The sequence below is a fragment of the Pinus tabuliformis genome, chromosome Q (genome assembly GCF_031772625.1).
Source record: "Pinus tabuliformis cultivar Carrire ecotype Pingquan chromosome Q, CPIR1, whole genome shotgun sequence".
In the NCBI taxonomy this organism is placed as follows: domain Eukaryota; kingdom Viridiplantae; phylum Streptophyta; class Pinopsida; order Pinales; family Pinaceae; genus Pinus; species Pinus tabuliformis.
In genome coordinates, this window is record NC_142296.1 from 95,115,295 (window position 1) to 95,134,654 (window position 19,360).

Here is a 19,360-nt window from a genome sequence, read left to right on the forward strand (position 1 = left end):
AATAACCTTATCTTCTCTAATTTTTTGTTGCTTGGTTGGAGAATTTGCTTCTTGAAAGGCCCTCCTAGTAGAATTTTGGTTCTATTACTTGTCTTGTTTTGATGCTAGGGTTGTATCCTTGGTGTTCCACCTAGTATTCCAAAACCTCAAGCATTGAGATACCAAATCAAGAGAGGACATAATTCCTTGTCCTTGACTTTTGTGGAAGAAGGATCAAATCGTTGTTCCAACAATTTACAATTAATTTCTCTACAAAAGTTATCTTTCAATTTTTATTGTATTTTTGTAAATTAGCAGTTAGCATTAAATATAAAATAAAAAACCTAAAAAAAAATATATTTCAAAAAATTCAAATTACTTCTTATAAAAAAATCCAAAAAAACATTCAATAGTGAATATCCTCACTAAATTGTGGTATTGCATTTATTGGTTATTTCAATGGAAAAATCACTACAAAAATTGTTTTTACGCAAGCCCTAAGGTTGTACGTACTACGGCGCCACTTAATTTACCTTATATTGTTGTGCTAATATTGTTTCCAAGTGTTTTAAGGTTGATTACAGGTTTTGGAAACAAGCTACAATGATTGGGAGTAACTGGAGGCAAACCCTTGCCTTGGGATACATGAAACTCAAAATAAAATCTTTTGTATCCATCATACTTGATCTAAAGAGGTTTATCATTGATTATTTATTACTTTAAATCACATATTGACTGCCCAAAACGATTTGCAGGTCTGATCATCTTTTTTGGCTAAGTCAATTTTCAGCCCTCATGGTTGCAAGCTGTTTGCTGGACAGTTGAGTTGCAAATTGAATATCTTTCAAACTACTTACCTAAATTTGGTGTTCTTGTTCTCATTGGAAAAGTCTTTTACGGTGCTAATAGGTCCAATCAAGTCCTTTGAGTTTCAAGTCCACCTAAAGCCATTTTCAAACCGTTGAAGTGGCCTTTTGCTTGTTGGCCTGATGCACTCTTCAGAAATACAAAAGTTATAGGTCTGAACAGCAAGTATATTTTCTTCTTACAGATATATAGAACGGGTATAATAACTCCAATACAACTTATATTGTGATAAGAAGTTCTAGTATTCAATTTGTGCCAATTTCAAACTTTTTCCCTTGCCATATTCAGTAATTTCCTTTGCTGGTCTACAATATAAGTCTGTTGTTATATCATTAATGAGATCATATTTTGCTATCATATTAACTCCTACCTCTTCCATATACTTCATTAGGCACCAGTCTATTTTTTCCTTGGTTAAATTGTTGTGTGTATGGATACCACCCATGGCATTTTGTAGGAATTGGCCTAAAGCGAGAAGAATATGTTGAGGTGACAGTCGGTGTATTCCTAATGGTGCTTACCAAATAGCAATCTTGGTTGAACCTTGCCAACCCTGCTAGTTTGAGTGATAACAAGTAGATGACCAAGAACTGACTTGTAAAGGTGCATGATGGTAGTCAATAATGTATCAAAGATACAAATATCTCTAAGCCTCTAGAACAAAGCCACGTAGGCGATGAAATCAAAATCTTTCTAAAAGTCCACAAAGTAGTAGTAGGATTTCAAAGAGAGAAGTTGTGCCTCCTCAATAATGACCTAGAGTGTAAGGGTGTGGTCGATGGTCAGGTGAGTAGGTCTGAATCCAGCGTATCCTTTAGCTTTGAGTTGCCTCCTCTCAAGTCCCTGACAAAGTTGCAAATGGAGGACCATAACATAGAGTTGGAAAACGTGTGGCTAGCCATGATCTTCTGGTAGTTGTTAGGATCTGTACTAGGGCCCGACTTGGGGATCAAGTGAGAGATAAAATGTCACCAAGACTATGGAAACCCGTGCATACAACATGGTTGAATAGGTCAACAAGGTGGCTATATATAGCATGAAGACCATGCTTTAAGAGCTCTGCGTGGAACCCTTCCTCATCCACTACCTTACTAGTATTCAACATCCAAATGACCTCTCAAATATCTCAGTATGAGAATAGATGACAAGAAGAGGGGGAAGAGGTGACTTGGATTGAGGGTTGTCCAAGGACATCATATAGGGAGGATGTATGGGTAAACATGGATTTCGGGACAAGAAGGATAGGAGAATGGCAAGGGAAGAAGGTGCGCCAAAAATGTTTAGGAGAATGGATAAGGAAATCTCCCAACTCACATCTCTGTTGGGAAATGAAGAGATGTTTCTTATGACAAAGCAAGCGACTATAGCTAGCTTTAAGATGAGGGTAGGATAGGAGAGTATGTGTGAAGGCATGTCGAAGTTGACGATAGAGGAGTTTGCAATCATTGTCATACCAGTTGTTCATGGAGCTAGATCTGGTTTTCAGTGAAGCTCAGGTGGATTTGGTGCGATGAGGGTAGGACTAAATAGTCGCTTACCAAATAACGAAATTAAGATAAGTGTATTTAGCATCAACAAAAACAAGACATGAGAAAAAGTACTCAGGACGAAACCTCTAACAGAGATAGGACGTAAAGATGTTAGGGTCCCCCTCATCAAACAAAATGGTGGTTCGCGGAAGGCTAGGAGATGAATCAAGGAATAGGGGTTTCAATATGGAGGGAGAAGAATAGAAGTACATGGTCATCTAGTTGGCCATGACATAAACTACACTTGCACCTCTACCACGAGGTTGTCATGTGAAAAAGTGACTCTAGGAATTTGGCAAGGCCCTTATGTATCAACAACTCATAGGATCCACCGAGGTGCAATAGGTGTTGGTCATACCTTGTGAGAGGCCTCGCTATATCATCTAATGTCTACAAGAGTCCCACTGAATCTAGATATGTTTCTTGGATCCAAAGTCCACAATGCGATCATGGCAAGAAATTTGAAGAGCATGGGTACAGGCATTAAAGTCACCAATAGGATGACATCCGCCATTGTTGAGTATTGGGTGATGCTAGCATAAAATTCCCAATAGGGATTTCCATCTGATTCACTGTGAATAGCTAACTGAGATGAAATAGGGGTAGGTTAACAAACCACTACATAAATGTCTTTGAGAAGGAAGGTAGCTCCACTAATTCGAATCCACGTGAATTTAGAAAACTCATCTAAGGCCACAAGAGAAACTCAATCCCTAACCAAACAAGCCACTCTAGCTAAACCACTGATACCTCTCCAAGATCTAGTCTCCTGTCGACACGATGAAAACCAATGATAACATTTGATGCCTGGGAGTGGCCAGACAAGGCTCACATGAGTCTCAGTGATAAAGAGATTTGATCCAAGAGATTTGTCTCTTAAGTCACGCAATGATCCAAATGAGCTAAGTGTTCCCTTATTAATATTAGGGCAACCAAACAAATTAGCTCTAATTAGGCTAAAAGCCCCTAAAAATAACCAATCCATCATAAAAGGTGGATAGGTCATCAAGTCAACCCCCAATATAACCTTAAATATGAAAATATAATGTTTCAACTTTCCCCTCAAAAAGGCCACACGCGTGAGCGTAGAGGCCTTAAAAGTGTGATGTCATCCTCAAAAGACATATCTCCATCAAAAGGTGCAACGAAAGTCCAAGGGGCATGTCTCCTTATCAAAGGTCATGTCTCATCATCAAAAAGTGCTCTTGAGCCAAACGTCGTCCTCCTCAACACCACATCATACAATATAGGAAACCACATTATCATCTAGGAGCAATGCCCTAACTCCAATGGGCAACGTCCAAGGTGCTAGGAGTGGAGTGTCTCTAAGTGCGGGCCAAGACATCATCAAGCCCAATGCCCATTATCAAGTGTGCAACATCCAAGGTGAAGTAGAAGGCCCTCCAAAGGTTCTGCAATCATCATCCATGAAATGTAGAAGAAGCATCATCAATGCCCTCTGTTACCTACTAACATGTACCTAGCAAAGAATGAAGACCCCATGACCCAATGTATAAGGCACCAATCAAAATTTTCAACTTCAGAAGTCCAGCAGAGCAATCCTGCTCCTTCTTCTCTCTCTTCTCTTCTATCGTCTTCAATCTTCTTTCTCTATGCAAATTCTATACCCCCATGGGGGAATTGTATAAAATGACACTAACATGATGAACTTATGTAATAGATTTAGACCCTTGGGACCTAGTTAGTAAGAATGTCACTCTAGAGTGTTTGTTTCACTTAATTAATTATTTTCGCTTTTTAGCAATAAATAATTAATTGAGTTTTTTCACTTCCATCCTCCAAAGCTGGAGTGTGTATTAATAACTAGGCCTTGAGTGTGTTCTCTAAGTCTAGGGTCAATGTATATTGCCATGCTAGGAATTATCTTGAGTGTCACATAATTGCATTAAGTTTTGTTAGGAATTAATAATTCAAAATTTCCCACATAAAGGTAATTTTTAATTAAATTGTATGTAACAAATAAAAAAAATGGCACTAGGATGACTTGCATGGCATGTGAGTACTCCATTTTCATGCTCAAAGTACAAACATTACCCTCGACCCACTTTGGGGTGGAAAATATTAATTTTTCCCATGAAAATTCACTTTTACTCATAAAAGTGAGAAAAAAGACAAAAAATATGAAATTAAATAACATTAAAAACATATTTCTAGTCAAGCCTCTCTCTCAATCAGTTAAGTCAAGTGACTAAGCAAATAAGAGGGAGCTAGTTATGAGTCAAAGGCCCACATGGAGGCCGAGTTTGAGTCATCAAAGGAGGTCGAGTTTAGCTGCTAGTTAAGGAGGACGAGTTCCAGCAATTAAGGGCCGAGTTTACACAAGCGGAAGGTTGAGTTACCACTCAACATTATCCGACTTTGACACTCAAGTGAGTGGGAAGTTAACTAAAGGTTTAAGTGGACCCACTCCCACTCAAGCCCACAGTCGGCAACGAGATCTCCCTTGTGTGTTATGTGGCCTTCTCTCCTCATCTACGCAACCCTCTCTTGGTTGCATGTCTTTACCACTTGGGAATTCGAACTTGGCATTAGGATCATCAATTTCTTGAGAGCTCCACCCTTTCTTTTCTATAAATTGAACCTCTCCTCTGATGTTGTAGTATTGAAGCTTGAGAGCTTGGGGAAGTGTTGCTAGTTTGTAATTGTTCCATCATTTATCAATTAAAAAAGCAATTGGAGGCTAATGATGTTGTGAATTGTGTGGTTTGCTTGGAGCTTTTCATGAGGTAACTTTGGTGTTGTTCCATTTCCTTGCTTTGAGTTTGTATCCTAGGCCTTGATGGGGGCATTGTTACCCAAAGGAGAAGATTAGCAATTGTTTGTTGTCTTCTTGTTAATTTGCATTCTTGAATTGAATATTACATGTATTTTTCGGTTGAATAGCATGTCTACTCCTCTCATTATGCATGTTGCACCTATGACTACTAACTTCTTGGCAAGATCATAAGTTTTTTATAGGTTCCTCTAGCTTGGAGATTGGGGATCTCCTCGATTGGAACATCCATCTTCTTGTACAAACAAAAGCATTATTCCCACTTGGCATCAAGGCCCTCCAAGTGCCTCAAAGGCCCCAAAACTCTCTCTTATTTGCCCTCACAAAATTCTAAAATTTCCTATATATTTCTTGGTTCTGCTTCTAAGAGCTCCATTGATATATCTAGCATTTGTTAAGGCTAAAAAGGCTGTTGTCCTAACAGCAGTCAAATTAACTAAGAAAAAACCAGACATCTTGGCTTTCTTTAGTTAAATAGTGTAGAAATCCGATACCTTGATTCTAGTATTTCACTTTGGTGTTTTTGGGTTCTTGTATTCTAACATTCTTTAGTGTTCCAAAGTGAATTTTGGAACTTTTGCACCAATTTGCTTGCTGTTTTTTAGCAGGCCTGTGATTTTACAAGGGAAAGGTGCTGTCAAAAATTGGCCAAATTTGAAAATCCAAGCACCCGAAAGGAACCTTATATTGTACCCTTTGTAAAACAAGCATTTTTACCACCATTGTACTTCACAAAACCATTTTTTCTCTCCCTTTATTCATAAGGGACTTCATAACTCATCAAATCATTGTAAGCTCCTAGGAGCTAGGAGAGTCTCCTAGGCATCCCCCCCTACCTAGTGGGTGCCTCTTGTGTTGTGTCTCATCTTTTGTGGTTTGCTTTCATTGGGTTAAAATTTACTTAACACCGCAAAACATTAGAATAGATTTCAATTTCATAGATTAGATTTCATTTAATGTTATTAGATTAGACTTCAATTTTGCAAGCAGTGACGAACCCCATCAATCTCTCTTATGCTCTTCGTCATTGCAAGCCTAGCTTGATACTTGCACAATACCCAGAAAGAGCTTGTTGGTTGATCTAGTTTAATAGGGAAAATTTAAAACCACTTTGTCTTTATTTTAAGATTGGGGGAAAAGTAAAGGTCGACCTGTGAAATCAAGCTAGGAGCTAGATTCACCTAGTGTTGGATCTCCGGAAACTAGTTGACTTGTGAAATCAAGGCAGTGGTCATTAAAGTGAAGCTTCATCTTGTTGGATCTCCTTGCAGCCCTCTCTACCTCATTCGAAGGATAAAGATTAAGGGGAAACACACCTAGATCCCTGAGGGTTGGTGTTAGGGTTGAAGCCTAATGGTACCTAGCAGCAGATGCTTAGATAACACCTTAGTCCCAGTTGGAAGGATACCTTGGTAGTGAGGGTATCCCTAGCATTGTGTATGTTGTTCTACTCTTCTTGAGAACATTTCAAATTCAGGTCAACCTTGTACCAATTGAACAATTATGAATACCTCCCTAGTTAAGAGGGATGGCTGAGAAATGTAACTAGTATCAGTCTTCATAATTGTATTTGAGTCTTGATGTAATGTATTTGTCAAAAGAAAGAAAAATAAAATTATTTGTAAAAAGAAAAATTATTTATTAGCATGGGTTTCAAGCTTATTTATTTTATTTTTAGGTCAAAAACACCCATTGAGTGCTCTAGGGTTTTTGTCTTGAGTCAAAGTCTAAGTCATGATGTAAAAGACACTTCTTGGGCTCATTATGTCAAAAAGAGAAAATTATTTTATGTAATTGATCATGTAAGCCTCCTCCAGCAAGTCAGTCTGCCCTTCCCTCATGTCGGCCTTGTTGAAGAGACTCGGCCACCTTGAAGACTATATATAGATCAAGTATTCGACCTATTGTGAGAGCTTATCTAATCATCAATTCGATCTGCAATGGAAAGGACAAAAAGAAAGGTGCGAAGTATAGAGGAGAAAAAGGAAAATACAAGCGGTGAAGAAGAGAACCTTTGTCAAACCAAAAAGACCAAAATTTTTGTGTCTCTGCTCACATATGCAAGTAAGACTGAGGTACATCAAGACTGAAGAAGTTGCAAAGATGAGAGAAGGCCGAGACTCTATTTTTTAGAAGATTTACTTTGTTGGAGGGTCAAATCTTGTTGACTTGGATCTTTGACTTTTTGAAAGAAGATTGTCTGGGAAGGCTGATTTGGTGGGTTGGAGAAGGTCATCTTGTTGTGTCAAAGGTCTTGGTTATCTCATTTGATTTGGTTTCAGAAGAAGAGAAAAGATTTTGTCGGGTTTTCCCCAAGGAGAGGGGTTTTTCCCTGGCTAAGAGCCTACATCTTGTGTCCTTGTTGTTTTGATCTTCATGCTTTTATGGTTTGATAGTTGCTTGATGATGAGAAGATAAAAGAAAACATAAAGAAGTTAAAAGAAGACAAAAGAAATCACAAGTAATTATCAATATAAGAAAATATTTTCTGCCTTTTTTATTTTCCAACACAACAAATCCTTACAATCCGCAACATAATTAAAATATGCACAATAGTTTGTTGAAATGATTACATGCTACAAATTTTTCATCCCATATCATATCTTTCATGGATCGTTCCTCGAATGTGCATTCTACATTAAGTTAATTATGAAATATTTTCCATGTTGGATGGAAATTCACCTTTATTGGACATTCAGATAATTATCTTATCTTATCTTATCTATCTTATCTACCCACCACCCAAAAATCTACAAAATCATGAAAAGGAAAGAGAATTTTTTGATGAAAACATTCTGACTAGATAAATGCCCATTTTAGCAACATTATCTGTTACGACTTGCACAACATGTCACACCTATATCTCTTGGACAAAGTCATCCAACAATTCCACATTTTTAATCTGTGTAGATATATCAATGGATTTAATAACAATGCCCCCTCACACAATTAACCAATAAATTTAAGAGGGACCTATCCTTCCCATTTATCCAACGATCATACATTACCATGCATCTGGTGGTTTCAATTTTCCCATGACTTTTTGATGTCTAATTCTCCCACGAATTTATATGGTCTTTCCAATACGGTATTAACATCAAGAATTTCCTTTTGAAGGATTGTCCCCCTCAACACGTGATAACAAGAGCCTTTATATGCTGGGCCAACAACAACTACAACAAACATTCAGTTATAGTAGAACCAATTGTTCTTAGCAATGCTAACTGATATGTCACTCATTAGGAAACAAATGCCTACAGCCCTATTTGCTTCTTCCTTCTCCTATTTTTTGAAAATTGATTTGATGGTAGATTGTGCCCTAACTCTGCTTCAGGGAACAAAAGATTTTTGATGGAGATGAATCCTTGTTTGCCCGTAATAAAAATCAGTGGAAGTCTATCGAAAAGCTCCTTTGCTCAAAACCCCTAAACAGAGGAAAACAAAATACCAAACAGAAGTCCAAATTTCACCCCATATAGGCAGCCCAGTGATGAATTATAGCTGTCTGACAATAAATTGGAAATCACCATATTTGTATTTATTGCAATAAATTGGAATTTATGGCTATGTCACAGTAAATTGCACCCAATTTTTTTGTTTAATGAAATTTATTAAATTTATTGTGATTAATAAAATATGATAAATCTTCAATAAAAGCAACAGTGGTTTGTATAATTTTAAGGTCCTTTTAATATTGCAAAGATTTGAAAATTTACCCTAAAAGATTTTGTCGAATTGGTAGCATATTTATTTTGCAGCCATTAAACTATTTGAATATCAACCATGCTTATGCTGCTTATCAAACACCTGATAATTAGGTCATGAACTGCCTGATACGTAAGGCAAGGAATGCTGTCAAAAAATTGATAATAGAAGAGCCAAGGCTGCAAATGAGTCCAAACAGAAGGCTGCAAAAAGGATAAGGATGGAAGTTGGCAACCATACAGAAGGAAAAGGAAAGAAAAGAATGAAAAGGCCTAGGAGGAGGATCCAAAGAACATAAACAAGATAAACTACTATTTTCAACGCAAGGACCACTTCAACCTTCAATCAGGTACAGTACCAGAGATAATGACTCATGAAGGAAATGGAGGGGAAGTGCATTGCGACAAGGTTAGTCAGTAGTCCAGCTCCTACATGTAGATTGTCATGTAATGGAATGTAACTACCATTTACGTTCATTTATAATTTGTAACTCTTGCAGACATTCCTTCATCAGTGACATAAGGTGGCAGTTGTCTAAGAGAGCCCACCTATAAAAAGACTTCCATCTTTCTAGCAAGAAAGTGTACACTTCTTTCGACTATAAATATTGGCCTAGAGTAAAAGGAACACCATATTGCATTTTCATACATAGGTTCTTTATGTATATGGCTTAGCACTTAGGATCTTTGTTTTAGATTTCCAATTTCCTCAACTTGCTCAATCTCTAGCCATATCATCCTCTTCTAAAATTAAACAGTAAAATCATTAAACTTATGAATTTTAAGGAAAATAACCATAGGTCACAATCATGAATATGTTTGGATGGTGAAATCACAAGAAATCATGTGGAATTCATAACCAATTCCTGGCATATTAAAACCATAATTAAGGGATTAAACATCCTAAGCCTTATTCTGCATCCAAACCTCCCAATGCAGAAGAAAGTGACTGAAGAACCCCAACCGTGTCTTTCCTCGAACAAATAAATGAAATGAAGAAGAAAAAGAAAAGGCCTTCAAACAAAATTTGTTTTGAATTTAGCTAAGAAGAAAGCAATGAATGATAATGCTCATTATTTTTCTTACTAGAACATCGATATAATAATAAGTACTTTAAGGATAATTGCCCCAACTACATAGACTATAGTGCACAATAAAGAACAAGAACCTTATGAGCTGCAACATAATTATAATATACATATTAGTTTGCTTAAACAATCACATGCGACAAAGTTTGCGTGCCATTCTATACCTTTGATGGATCGTTCCTCGAATGTGCCTCCTACACCAAAAACATCAAATGTGAAAGATTAAATATAAGTTTTACCATGTCGGATGGAGATTCACTTCAAGATAGCTAGCATGGACATCAATCACCAACTAAGAAATATATTTCTCGTGAAAAAAAATTATCATTGACCACCTTTAGTTCTTCCATAAAATAAATAATATATTGTTTAGAACATGTATGCACCACCCAAGAATTTACAAAATCATGAAAAAGAAAGAGAACTGTTTGATGAAAACGTGCTGACTAGAAAATAACCCATTTTACATCATTACAATTGAGAATGTGAAAAGTTATAAAACATTATTCAAGATATCACCCCTCTTGAGTAAATAAAATTAATTGTTTCCTTTCCCATTCTATTAGCTCTAAAAATGCAATCTTTGCAAAACGGCACTCTTTGTGTTTTGTTAGGATAACCATTAAAACCAGATCACTCCAGTAGTCAAGGTTAAAGAAATTTCAGCTCAGCATGCAGACAAAGGACCCAAAACGTGATATTGTAAATAGAAATATGCTCAAAAATCATGGACTCGTGATAAATTATATTTAGTAGGTAGAAAAAACTGAAGAAAAATATAGCTGCATACTAGAAGGCTTGTTTAAGCATAGTTAATCCTCTTTTACTGTTTTAGAAGTGTTCACAGGCAAATCACACTGTGCTGCAGGTGTATTGCAAGGTGACAATTCTCAGAGTTATAAGTCACAGGACTAAAGGGCACATGGCCACTAGTCAGCAGAGGTTTTATCAGCATTGCAAATAAGATTATTCACAATTTATCAACGGGGATCATAAACTCGGGATATTGGAAAAATCAGGAAATTTTTGACAAAATATCTGCAACCTCGAAAAATACAAAATGTTTCTTTTTTTCATTTTTCTTGATATATATGTTTAAGCTAGCAACAACAACAAAAAAATCACATTGTGACATAAATATGAAAAGAAGACTGATATATGAGATGCATTAGATGTCAAACGATACATCATGCATTTACTGTTGACGGTTGTTTAGTTAAGACTCAAAACTTAAAAGACAATACAAAATTACATCAAAATATAATAAATGTATCACGTGATTCATCTACAATGATCAATCCACTACCAATTCCCCTGCCTTTTTTATGGCAAAAGTAATGCGTCGTCCTCTAGAAGGGGAAGCTCCTATGGTCAGAATCCAATGTATACTGATGGCTGATGGGTGTCTTAGTCTATGTAGGTGTTGAAGCTCGCACCTGAATCCCCTCAGTCTCCTCCTCCTCGACCTCCCCTGCCACTTGCTCCTAGTCATACTCATCTAACCATTCAGGTAACTCCCCCATAACAGGGATCTTAACCTCCATGAACCACTTGGACATGGTGCCAATGTAATCCAAGGAAATGCTGTCCATATCAGGTGTTTTCTCAAGCCGGTGCACCCACAACAAAAGATTGTAGTAAATGCAGACTATATCATAAAGGCACTAATATTCTAACATGTTGCACTCCTTCATCTGTATTTTCAAATACACTGTGATTGTTCTCGCAACCCAAAGCAGTCCAAGTTTGGCTAAGTACTCAAATGACAAATCTCTCTAAAAGTGGTGCTTTTCCACCAGAATTCCTCCACCAAACATCTACAACAAAAATAAGATAACTAAAATTACATTTCCATCCACTAGCAAATAGAAGAGAAAGAAAACAAATTAAACAATGTAAAGCATATGAACACATATTTTAAATTTATATTGTTTACATGCCATTCTAATCTTCCTTTCCTACACTACCATGTCAAAGCCAAATAGTCTATCGTCCAACTTATACATCTCTATCTCCCGCATTATGGTTAAGCAGACCAAATTTGGCACCATCCTCCCTCTGAAGACAAGGAATCCTTCCATAACCTTGCCATCAGAATTAAAGTAAAATGAGTAAGAGAGAATGGGGTTGAGGTAGAACCGTACTACATGAATAGAATGACGGGGCATATTGTTCCATCATTTATAATCAAATACCAAATCATTACATGTTTTTCATATCCCAACTTGCCCTTCTCATTAAATAAGAAAATTTAACTTCTTTGACCTTATCCATGCCCTCACACAAGTAGCCCATTGTGAGCTTATCACAATCAACTAGTCGAAGAAATTTTACCACAAGTATGCTAACTTTACACAACTCTACTCCTTCCCAGAAGGAACCTTGGTATACTGGTATAGCAATGACTAACCTTCATGTTTCTTGCTAAACATACTAGCGTAACACTCATTTGAAATAAGCATTCTCCTTAAGTACAACATACAACTAAGATGAGATCAGAGAAATAAAGCTAGTGCTGAAATGTGTGACACCAACACCTCGTTTCATGTGAATTTCTTCAATGGGATAAGAATAAATCCATGATCGTATATAAATTTCATGATGTTCTTAGTCAAATCAATCACATCCTTGATATAAAAAAAAAAATCCCCCATGTCCTCAGCAATCAAACCAATGCAATAAGCAACACATGGAATATAAATCGGCAGCCTCATGTATCAGGTTTCAAACTCGAAAAATATGAGCTGTATCTGCACATTTAACACTACTGGAATAAAAATACACATGGAATATTGGGCTGCCTCTACATTAACATCCTGCTAATGGCAACAAAATTAGGAACATTATCTATATTGACTTGGACAACATGTCGCACCCCTATCTATTGGACAATGTCATCCAAATTCTCATAACAATGTCGCAATTTAAATTGGTATATGCAATGATGCATCATTGGATTTATTAACATTTCCTCCCTCAAACAATTAACCAAAAAATTTAAGAGAGATTTAGCCCTCTCATCTGCCCAACCATCATACGTTATTGTGCATCTAGTGGTCTCAATTTTCCTATTATTTTTAAAGGTCTTCCAGTATGGCAATATTATTGGCCTTTTCTTTTTGAAGGATTGCCCCACTCAACTCGTCATGAGGAGGGCCCTTGTAACCTATATTGGCACCCCTTCAAGTATCTTGGTATCCCTATATATTGGAACTCCCCCTCCTCAAATGCATGGTAGCATATTTTTCATAAAGTAACTCCAAGTTTAATCAATGGGGAACACATTGGTTGAATACTGTTGGACACCTTATCCTGATAAAATATATCTTCTCAATTCCTTCCATTTTTTAGTTCTCTGCAACGTTAGCTCCAGTTGGTGTAAAGCATTGTATTGGTCAAGCCATCATACAGGCTTTGCGGCGAGGGGGCAAGGTGGGGGTTAGGAATCTAACAAAAAATGGTTCTACTTGGTGAAGTGGACTGTAGTTTTGTTAGCACAAATTTCTACACTGCTTGTGAGTAATATGATCTTTAAAAATCAGCAGTAGAAATCAAAGAACATATAGGAAAATCTACCCTTATCACTAGTAAATACCCCTTTCCATTTGGGTCGGTGCATGCCAACCTTGAGCAGTGTCCCTAGTCTTGGTACCTGTTAGCCAACCTTGAGGGGTGTCCCTAGTCTTAGTACCTGTTGTCGCCTAAGATGCACATCTCAATGTGGGCAAAGTCCCAATCCCACTAGGTGTGGTCTTTAAGGCGCAATGCTCAAAGAAGGGATTGTCACCTATTCCCAACTCTCTTTGTTTAAGCTCTCTCTTGGCTAAGCTATGGGGGGTAGTCCCTAAAGATGATTATTGAAGGAAAACTTGTTGAAGACAACAAGCCGTAGGAGATAGAAGGCAACGCAATCACCATTCAATATAACTTGAATATGAATTTAAAGATTAATCAGCAAGCATAAATGTTTATGAGCGATGTAGATATAACAAGATAGATTCAATTAAATCAATATGACATTCAATGAGATAAAAGATGAGAGACCAGTGCCTTTTAAACAATGCTCAAATTATGATACTTGCAAAATAATAAGATGATCCTTCAAGGTACTAATATGGCAATGCTGCAAGTTAGGCATTAGTAAATTAAAACTCACATGAGATTCATGTGCAATTTAGAGATATGAGCAATAAATGAAAGTAAAACTTGCAAGGTAGATAATACTTGTACTTTAAAGAGATGCTCAAACAAAATATGACAATAAAGGACAATTACATGAGCATTAACATAAATAAGTACAAGGAAATGAGATGCTTGCAAGTAAGGAGAAATGGCTCACAGTTTAAATCAGTGTTGCGAACATCGTGATCGGGATTAAATCGGCGAGGGGAAAAAATCGTAAAAAGCAGGAAAAAATCGGCAAAACCTCGGCAACATTTAAAAAAAAAATCATTTTTTCCAATTTTTTAAGTATCTAAAGCATCCACGATTTTTTGATGATTTTTACGATTTTATCGCGATTTTTACATTTTGGAAAAAACCTTGGCGATTTTTCAAAATGAAAAAATTGCTGATTAAATCGCCATGCCAAAAAAATCGCGATTTTCGCAACACTAGTTTAAATGACACAATAACCAATGCAAAGATGAGAGAATGTTATGTGAGTGTGTGAAATCAAGTGGTATTGGTAAATTTTAATTATATCCCTAATCTAAGGTAAGAATTCCCCTCAATTTCTCAAAACTTGTTAAGGACTGAGGTGAACTACAAGAAGGCTAGGACGAGGAGGTGCATAGTCCATCATTAACAATACCTGCCTAGACTCCAAGACAACCTACATGCCTTCATTCCTACAAGGGCTCAGCCACAAGAGAACTGGGAGGTCACATGTTTTGATCTTTGCTCCAAACTCAAATTTATCAAATTGAATGAAAGTTAGGAAAGTTTGTCATAAAATTTCTATCAACCAAGCTTATACTTGGAGGTTAATTTTAGAAATGCAAGACTAAATAAAAAATGCAAATGAGAAATGAAAGTGAATACAATGCTTCAATGGGATACAATTAGAACAAGATGCTTCAAAAGGTGAAATGTCTTAAGATTTATCAATATACAATTCCACTTATGATCAAGATTATTATAACCACTTTGGGCACAAAATTATAATGAGATTAGCTTATAACAACGATCAATGAAGCAATAAAAAATACTCAATGAAGCAATGTGAATTAAAGAAATGACAATTAGATCTAAACGTCATAAATATTATCTCAACTAGGATGCAAATAAGATCAAGACAAGAACTTCTCAAATGCAAACTAGATCAAATTATTGAAGTGCAAATTAAATTAAATAGCTAATGAAACCACTATATAGTTAGATCAAGGCAAAAATAAGTGATTCAAAAGATATTAGCAAAAGATATGAGATCTAAATCTAACAATTAGATGCTATGAATTATTACATGCAAAACGAACAAGTTAGTAATGAATCTAGTTACTAAGTTAGCAAGTTAGTGATCAAATAAAGACCCTCCTACCAAAATAGGTGGGATACCATGGGCATAAATCCTAAGCTCCCTCTAGAAAAAAAAACTTAGTTTATTAAAATTACAAGGAGAGCCTTTTAGACAAGAGAAAGGGTTTTAAACTTTGAGGGTTTACAAAAGGAATTTAAATACCCCTCCTCAAGTTAATCAAATTATTGAAGTGCAAATTAAATTAAATAGCTAATGAAACCACTATATAGTTAGATCAAGGCAAAAATAAGTGATTCAAAAGCTATTAGCAAAAGATATGAGATCCAAATCTAACAATTAGATGCTATAAATTATTACATGCAAAATGAACAAGTTAGCAATGAGATCTAGTTACTAAGTCAGTGATCAAATAAAGACCTTCCTACCAAAATAGGTGGGATAACATGGGAATAAATCCTAAGCTCCCTCCAGAGAAAAAAACAAAAACAAAAAAAAACTTCTTTTCTTAAAATTACAAAGAGAACGGGTTTACAAAGGAATTTAAATACCCTTCCTCAAGTTAAAAATGAGGGAAAAAATTTATAATGATTTTACAATAATTAAACTAAGAAAATTTCCATCCACGGGGTCTTGGATAGACAGTGATCGGGTGCTCTGTTAAAGCACTCCTTGACGTGAAGCCACCGGTTCAATTCCCTGCCCCGATCGGGGTGACATATTGGACATGTTGAAGATGTAGTCCTACCAAGCTTACAAAAAAAAATGTCTCCCAAAAATGAAATTGATTTTCCTCTAAGTGAAATTTGCTCCAAAAAAAATTAACGTCCAAGCTCAAGAAGGAAATATGCAAGGGATGAAGGAGAACCCTTGCAGCTAGGAGATGGAAGCTCCAAAAATTAAATTTCTCAACAGCCCAAGTCTCAAAATGGTTAATTTATTCAAAATCAAATTTGGGTAACATCTCAAAAATTATTTCATTGAATTTTCCAAAGCTTTTCGCTCAAGGAAAAAGATGAACAGCTCAGATATTAAAAGTAGCTTCCATAAATAACTTTTGCAGCCTTAAGAGGGCTCTTCTTCAAAGAATGAAATTGAATTCTTAAGAGGAATTGCAGCTCAAAGAGATGGAAACTTTCAAAATGTAAACCCTCAAAAGATTTAAATCTCAAGATTCCAAGCCTCAAATACTTGTGGCTGGCTCAGAAAATTATTCAATCTTACTCCAAGAGAGAAAAACAGCCTTCAAGAAAATTTGACCTGGCTTTAGAAGTGGGGACGGCCACCAAAATTTTCGATTTTGCTAACCCAATGAAAACGGTCTCTATGATATAATTTGATCTCCGAAAACCCTAGTTGTCTAAGGAAAAACGAAAGGTTTTTATCCACGAGCAAGTGTCAAGCTACAGAAAAATTATTGTCTTTGATCCCTAAGCTTTCACCAGCAACAAAGGAAAATATGAGGGTTTCCCAAGACAAACCCTTGCTTCTGTCTTCAGATCTTCAAGAAAACCAAGAAACATATACAAGATATAGACAAGATGAACAAAATTATATACAAAAGGTTAGAAAATATATACAAAAATTATAGATCTATAAGCCCAAAGAGTGCGAGTACAACTCTGCTCTTGGGTATTTAAAATACAAGCTCTAAATAGCCAAATTTATTCAGTAAAAGCACAATAGTTGAGAAAAATAGATTAGAAATAGATTATATCACAAGCTAAGGCCAAGAAACCCCCTACAAAATTTTGAATGATAAGCCTTCAAAGGAGATCCATATGGGTTCTTCCAGATCTAATGAGAGTTGGTTGGTTCAACCGAGAACGTCCCCAAGTGCTCAAGATCTGATTCAATAAATTGATTTCTTCACATTTACGAAAATATTTGTTAGATCCACAACGGATTGGATAGCACAGTGAGAAGGAAGTCTAGATGTTCAACCAAAAACCCACTAGATCTGCCCAATCTAAAGTGTTTCTCCAATCCAAATACCAGTGTAAGATAACTATACACTAATAAATCCACAAAGGCAAATAGAAATAACAGTTAATAGCACAAGTAGAATATTAAGCACAGTAAATCAATACAATATTACCATGGATCTGCAAGAATAACACCACATATCCTTGCCCCCAAAGACTTTCTTTATTATTCAGAAAAAGAACAAACAAAAAAAATGAAGTACATAAACCAGCAGAGCTTCCAGAGCAAAGAGCTTGATCTGATATGATCAATGAGGAGCTTAGAGCTTCCTTAAATAGAAAAAAAGAGATATCTAGATCCCTCTCCAAGTGAAAACGGCTAGGTCCCAAGAGTTGCACATCTTTGACTTGATCCCACAAGAAAAACAGCTAATTCCTTCCAAAAAAATCTTATCCCTTGATTGTTTCTGCAGATCTCTAAGATGGAGTTCGATTTGCCTTGAAGAATGAGCTGGATTGACCAAAGGTTTGATCCCGGACCACAAAAATATGTTTATCAATTTTCTCCTTGAAAATCCCTCATTCAAAATAACTTCCATGCCTTGAAGAATGAGCTGGATTGACCAAAAGGTTTGATCCCGAACCACAAAAATATGTTTATCAATTTTCTCCTCGAAATCCCCTCATTCAAAATAACTTCCATGGACCATTCCTTTAAAAAATCGATTTTTTCTAGGCCATTATTTGTTCAAGAGGACCAACGAATTTTTCTTGGGATCTTTCTCGCTTGATTTGTGGAGATTCCTTGATTTTTACTTGATTCCTTTCTTGGGAAAGTCCACATCATTTTTAAAATATGTTTCACTTGTAGAGGAGTTTTATTTTTCTCTCATTTTAGTTTTCTGGCTAATTTCCGACTAATTATTTGTCATTTTTTGCCAAAAGTTATAAAAGATGAATTTAGAGGGGTATAGACATATTTTTCGCCCCTCAAAGTGTCTCTAGATACAAAGTTGAGGTGTTGAGGTCTAATTTTGAGTACTCATACCCTCTACAACTTCTATAGACTGTTATTTTTTGTAACATCGGATGAGTTCTAGCCACAAAATTTTTGGAGAGGCTAGAATGCATGAGATCTCCAAAACCCAGAAATCGTTTCTAGAAATTCCGCTTAGAAGTGTGTCAATTAGATTATTAACCGTTTTTTAAATATTTTTCTAAGTCTAAACTTAGGGAATATGGTTAATTAAGCAATATTAATTGAGATAAGGTGAGGATCATCTAGAAACTCATACAGATTGATCCGGAGATGATCCTAGCCATCGATTATGTTTTAATCTTGGTCGTTGGTGATCCAACAGAGGATTATAAGAGGTAATCAATGTGGTGATGGAGAACACATCTGAGAGCACCAGCAGTTCGATTTCTTGGCAAATCGATTTCCAGAGTAGCAGCAGTCAGTTGTCGAAGAGAGCTAGAGATCAAAGCATTGTGTGAGGGGCAGAGACAATGAGGTTGGAGGAAGTATTCAAGATCCAGTGAGTGCATTTGCAGAGGCAGAAGAGCCACAGAGAAGCTGACGCGGGGGCAACGTAGCAGCGTCTAGAGGCAAGTTCGATTTGCTGAGAGGGAGAGACGTCTTCAGTTCCAGAGGCCAGGAAGAAGTCCCATAGTGTCGAAGAAGCATCTTTTCAGCCAACAAAAGGCAGAACGACTTCATCAAAGACCACTCAAAGGCTTGACGTCCAGCAGGCTGCACAGAGCAACGCAAAGGCTGACGCGGAGGGTCAGAGGGCTGAGGTTCTGAAGGCTAGTTGTGCCGAGAGTTTTCCTGTGGGATGAGGAAAATTCCTCACTAGATTTTTGCCAGTATTTTTCTCTGTAGGATTGCCAGATTTTAGCATCCAGTTGTACTCAGAATTTCTCACTGCTACATAATAATAAAACCCTCAGCTGTTGCACCGGTTTTCCCAAGTTGGGTTTTTCCGGGGACTTTTG

The 19,360-nt window shown here is 36.5% G+C and overlaps 1 protein-coding gene across 12 annotated transcripts in view; it reads right to left on the minus strand.

The window, feature by feature from the left end:
* Window positions 1–19,360, minus strand: part of LOC149218408 (uncharacterized) — a 200,075-nt gene that overhangs the window by 147,456 nt on the left and 33,259 nt on the right. For all 12 annotated transcript variants that reach the window (XM_089383951.1, XM_089383947.1, XM_089383946.1 and 9 more), the window contains one exon: window positions 10,126–10,155. In XM_089383951.1, the coding sequence (XP_089240077.1) occupies window positions 10,126–10,155 (30 nt within the window). The remainder of the gene's footprint in view (window positions 1–10,125; window positions 10,156–19,360) is intronic.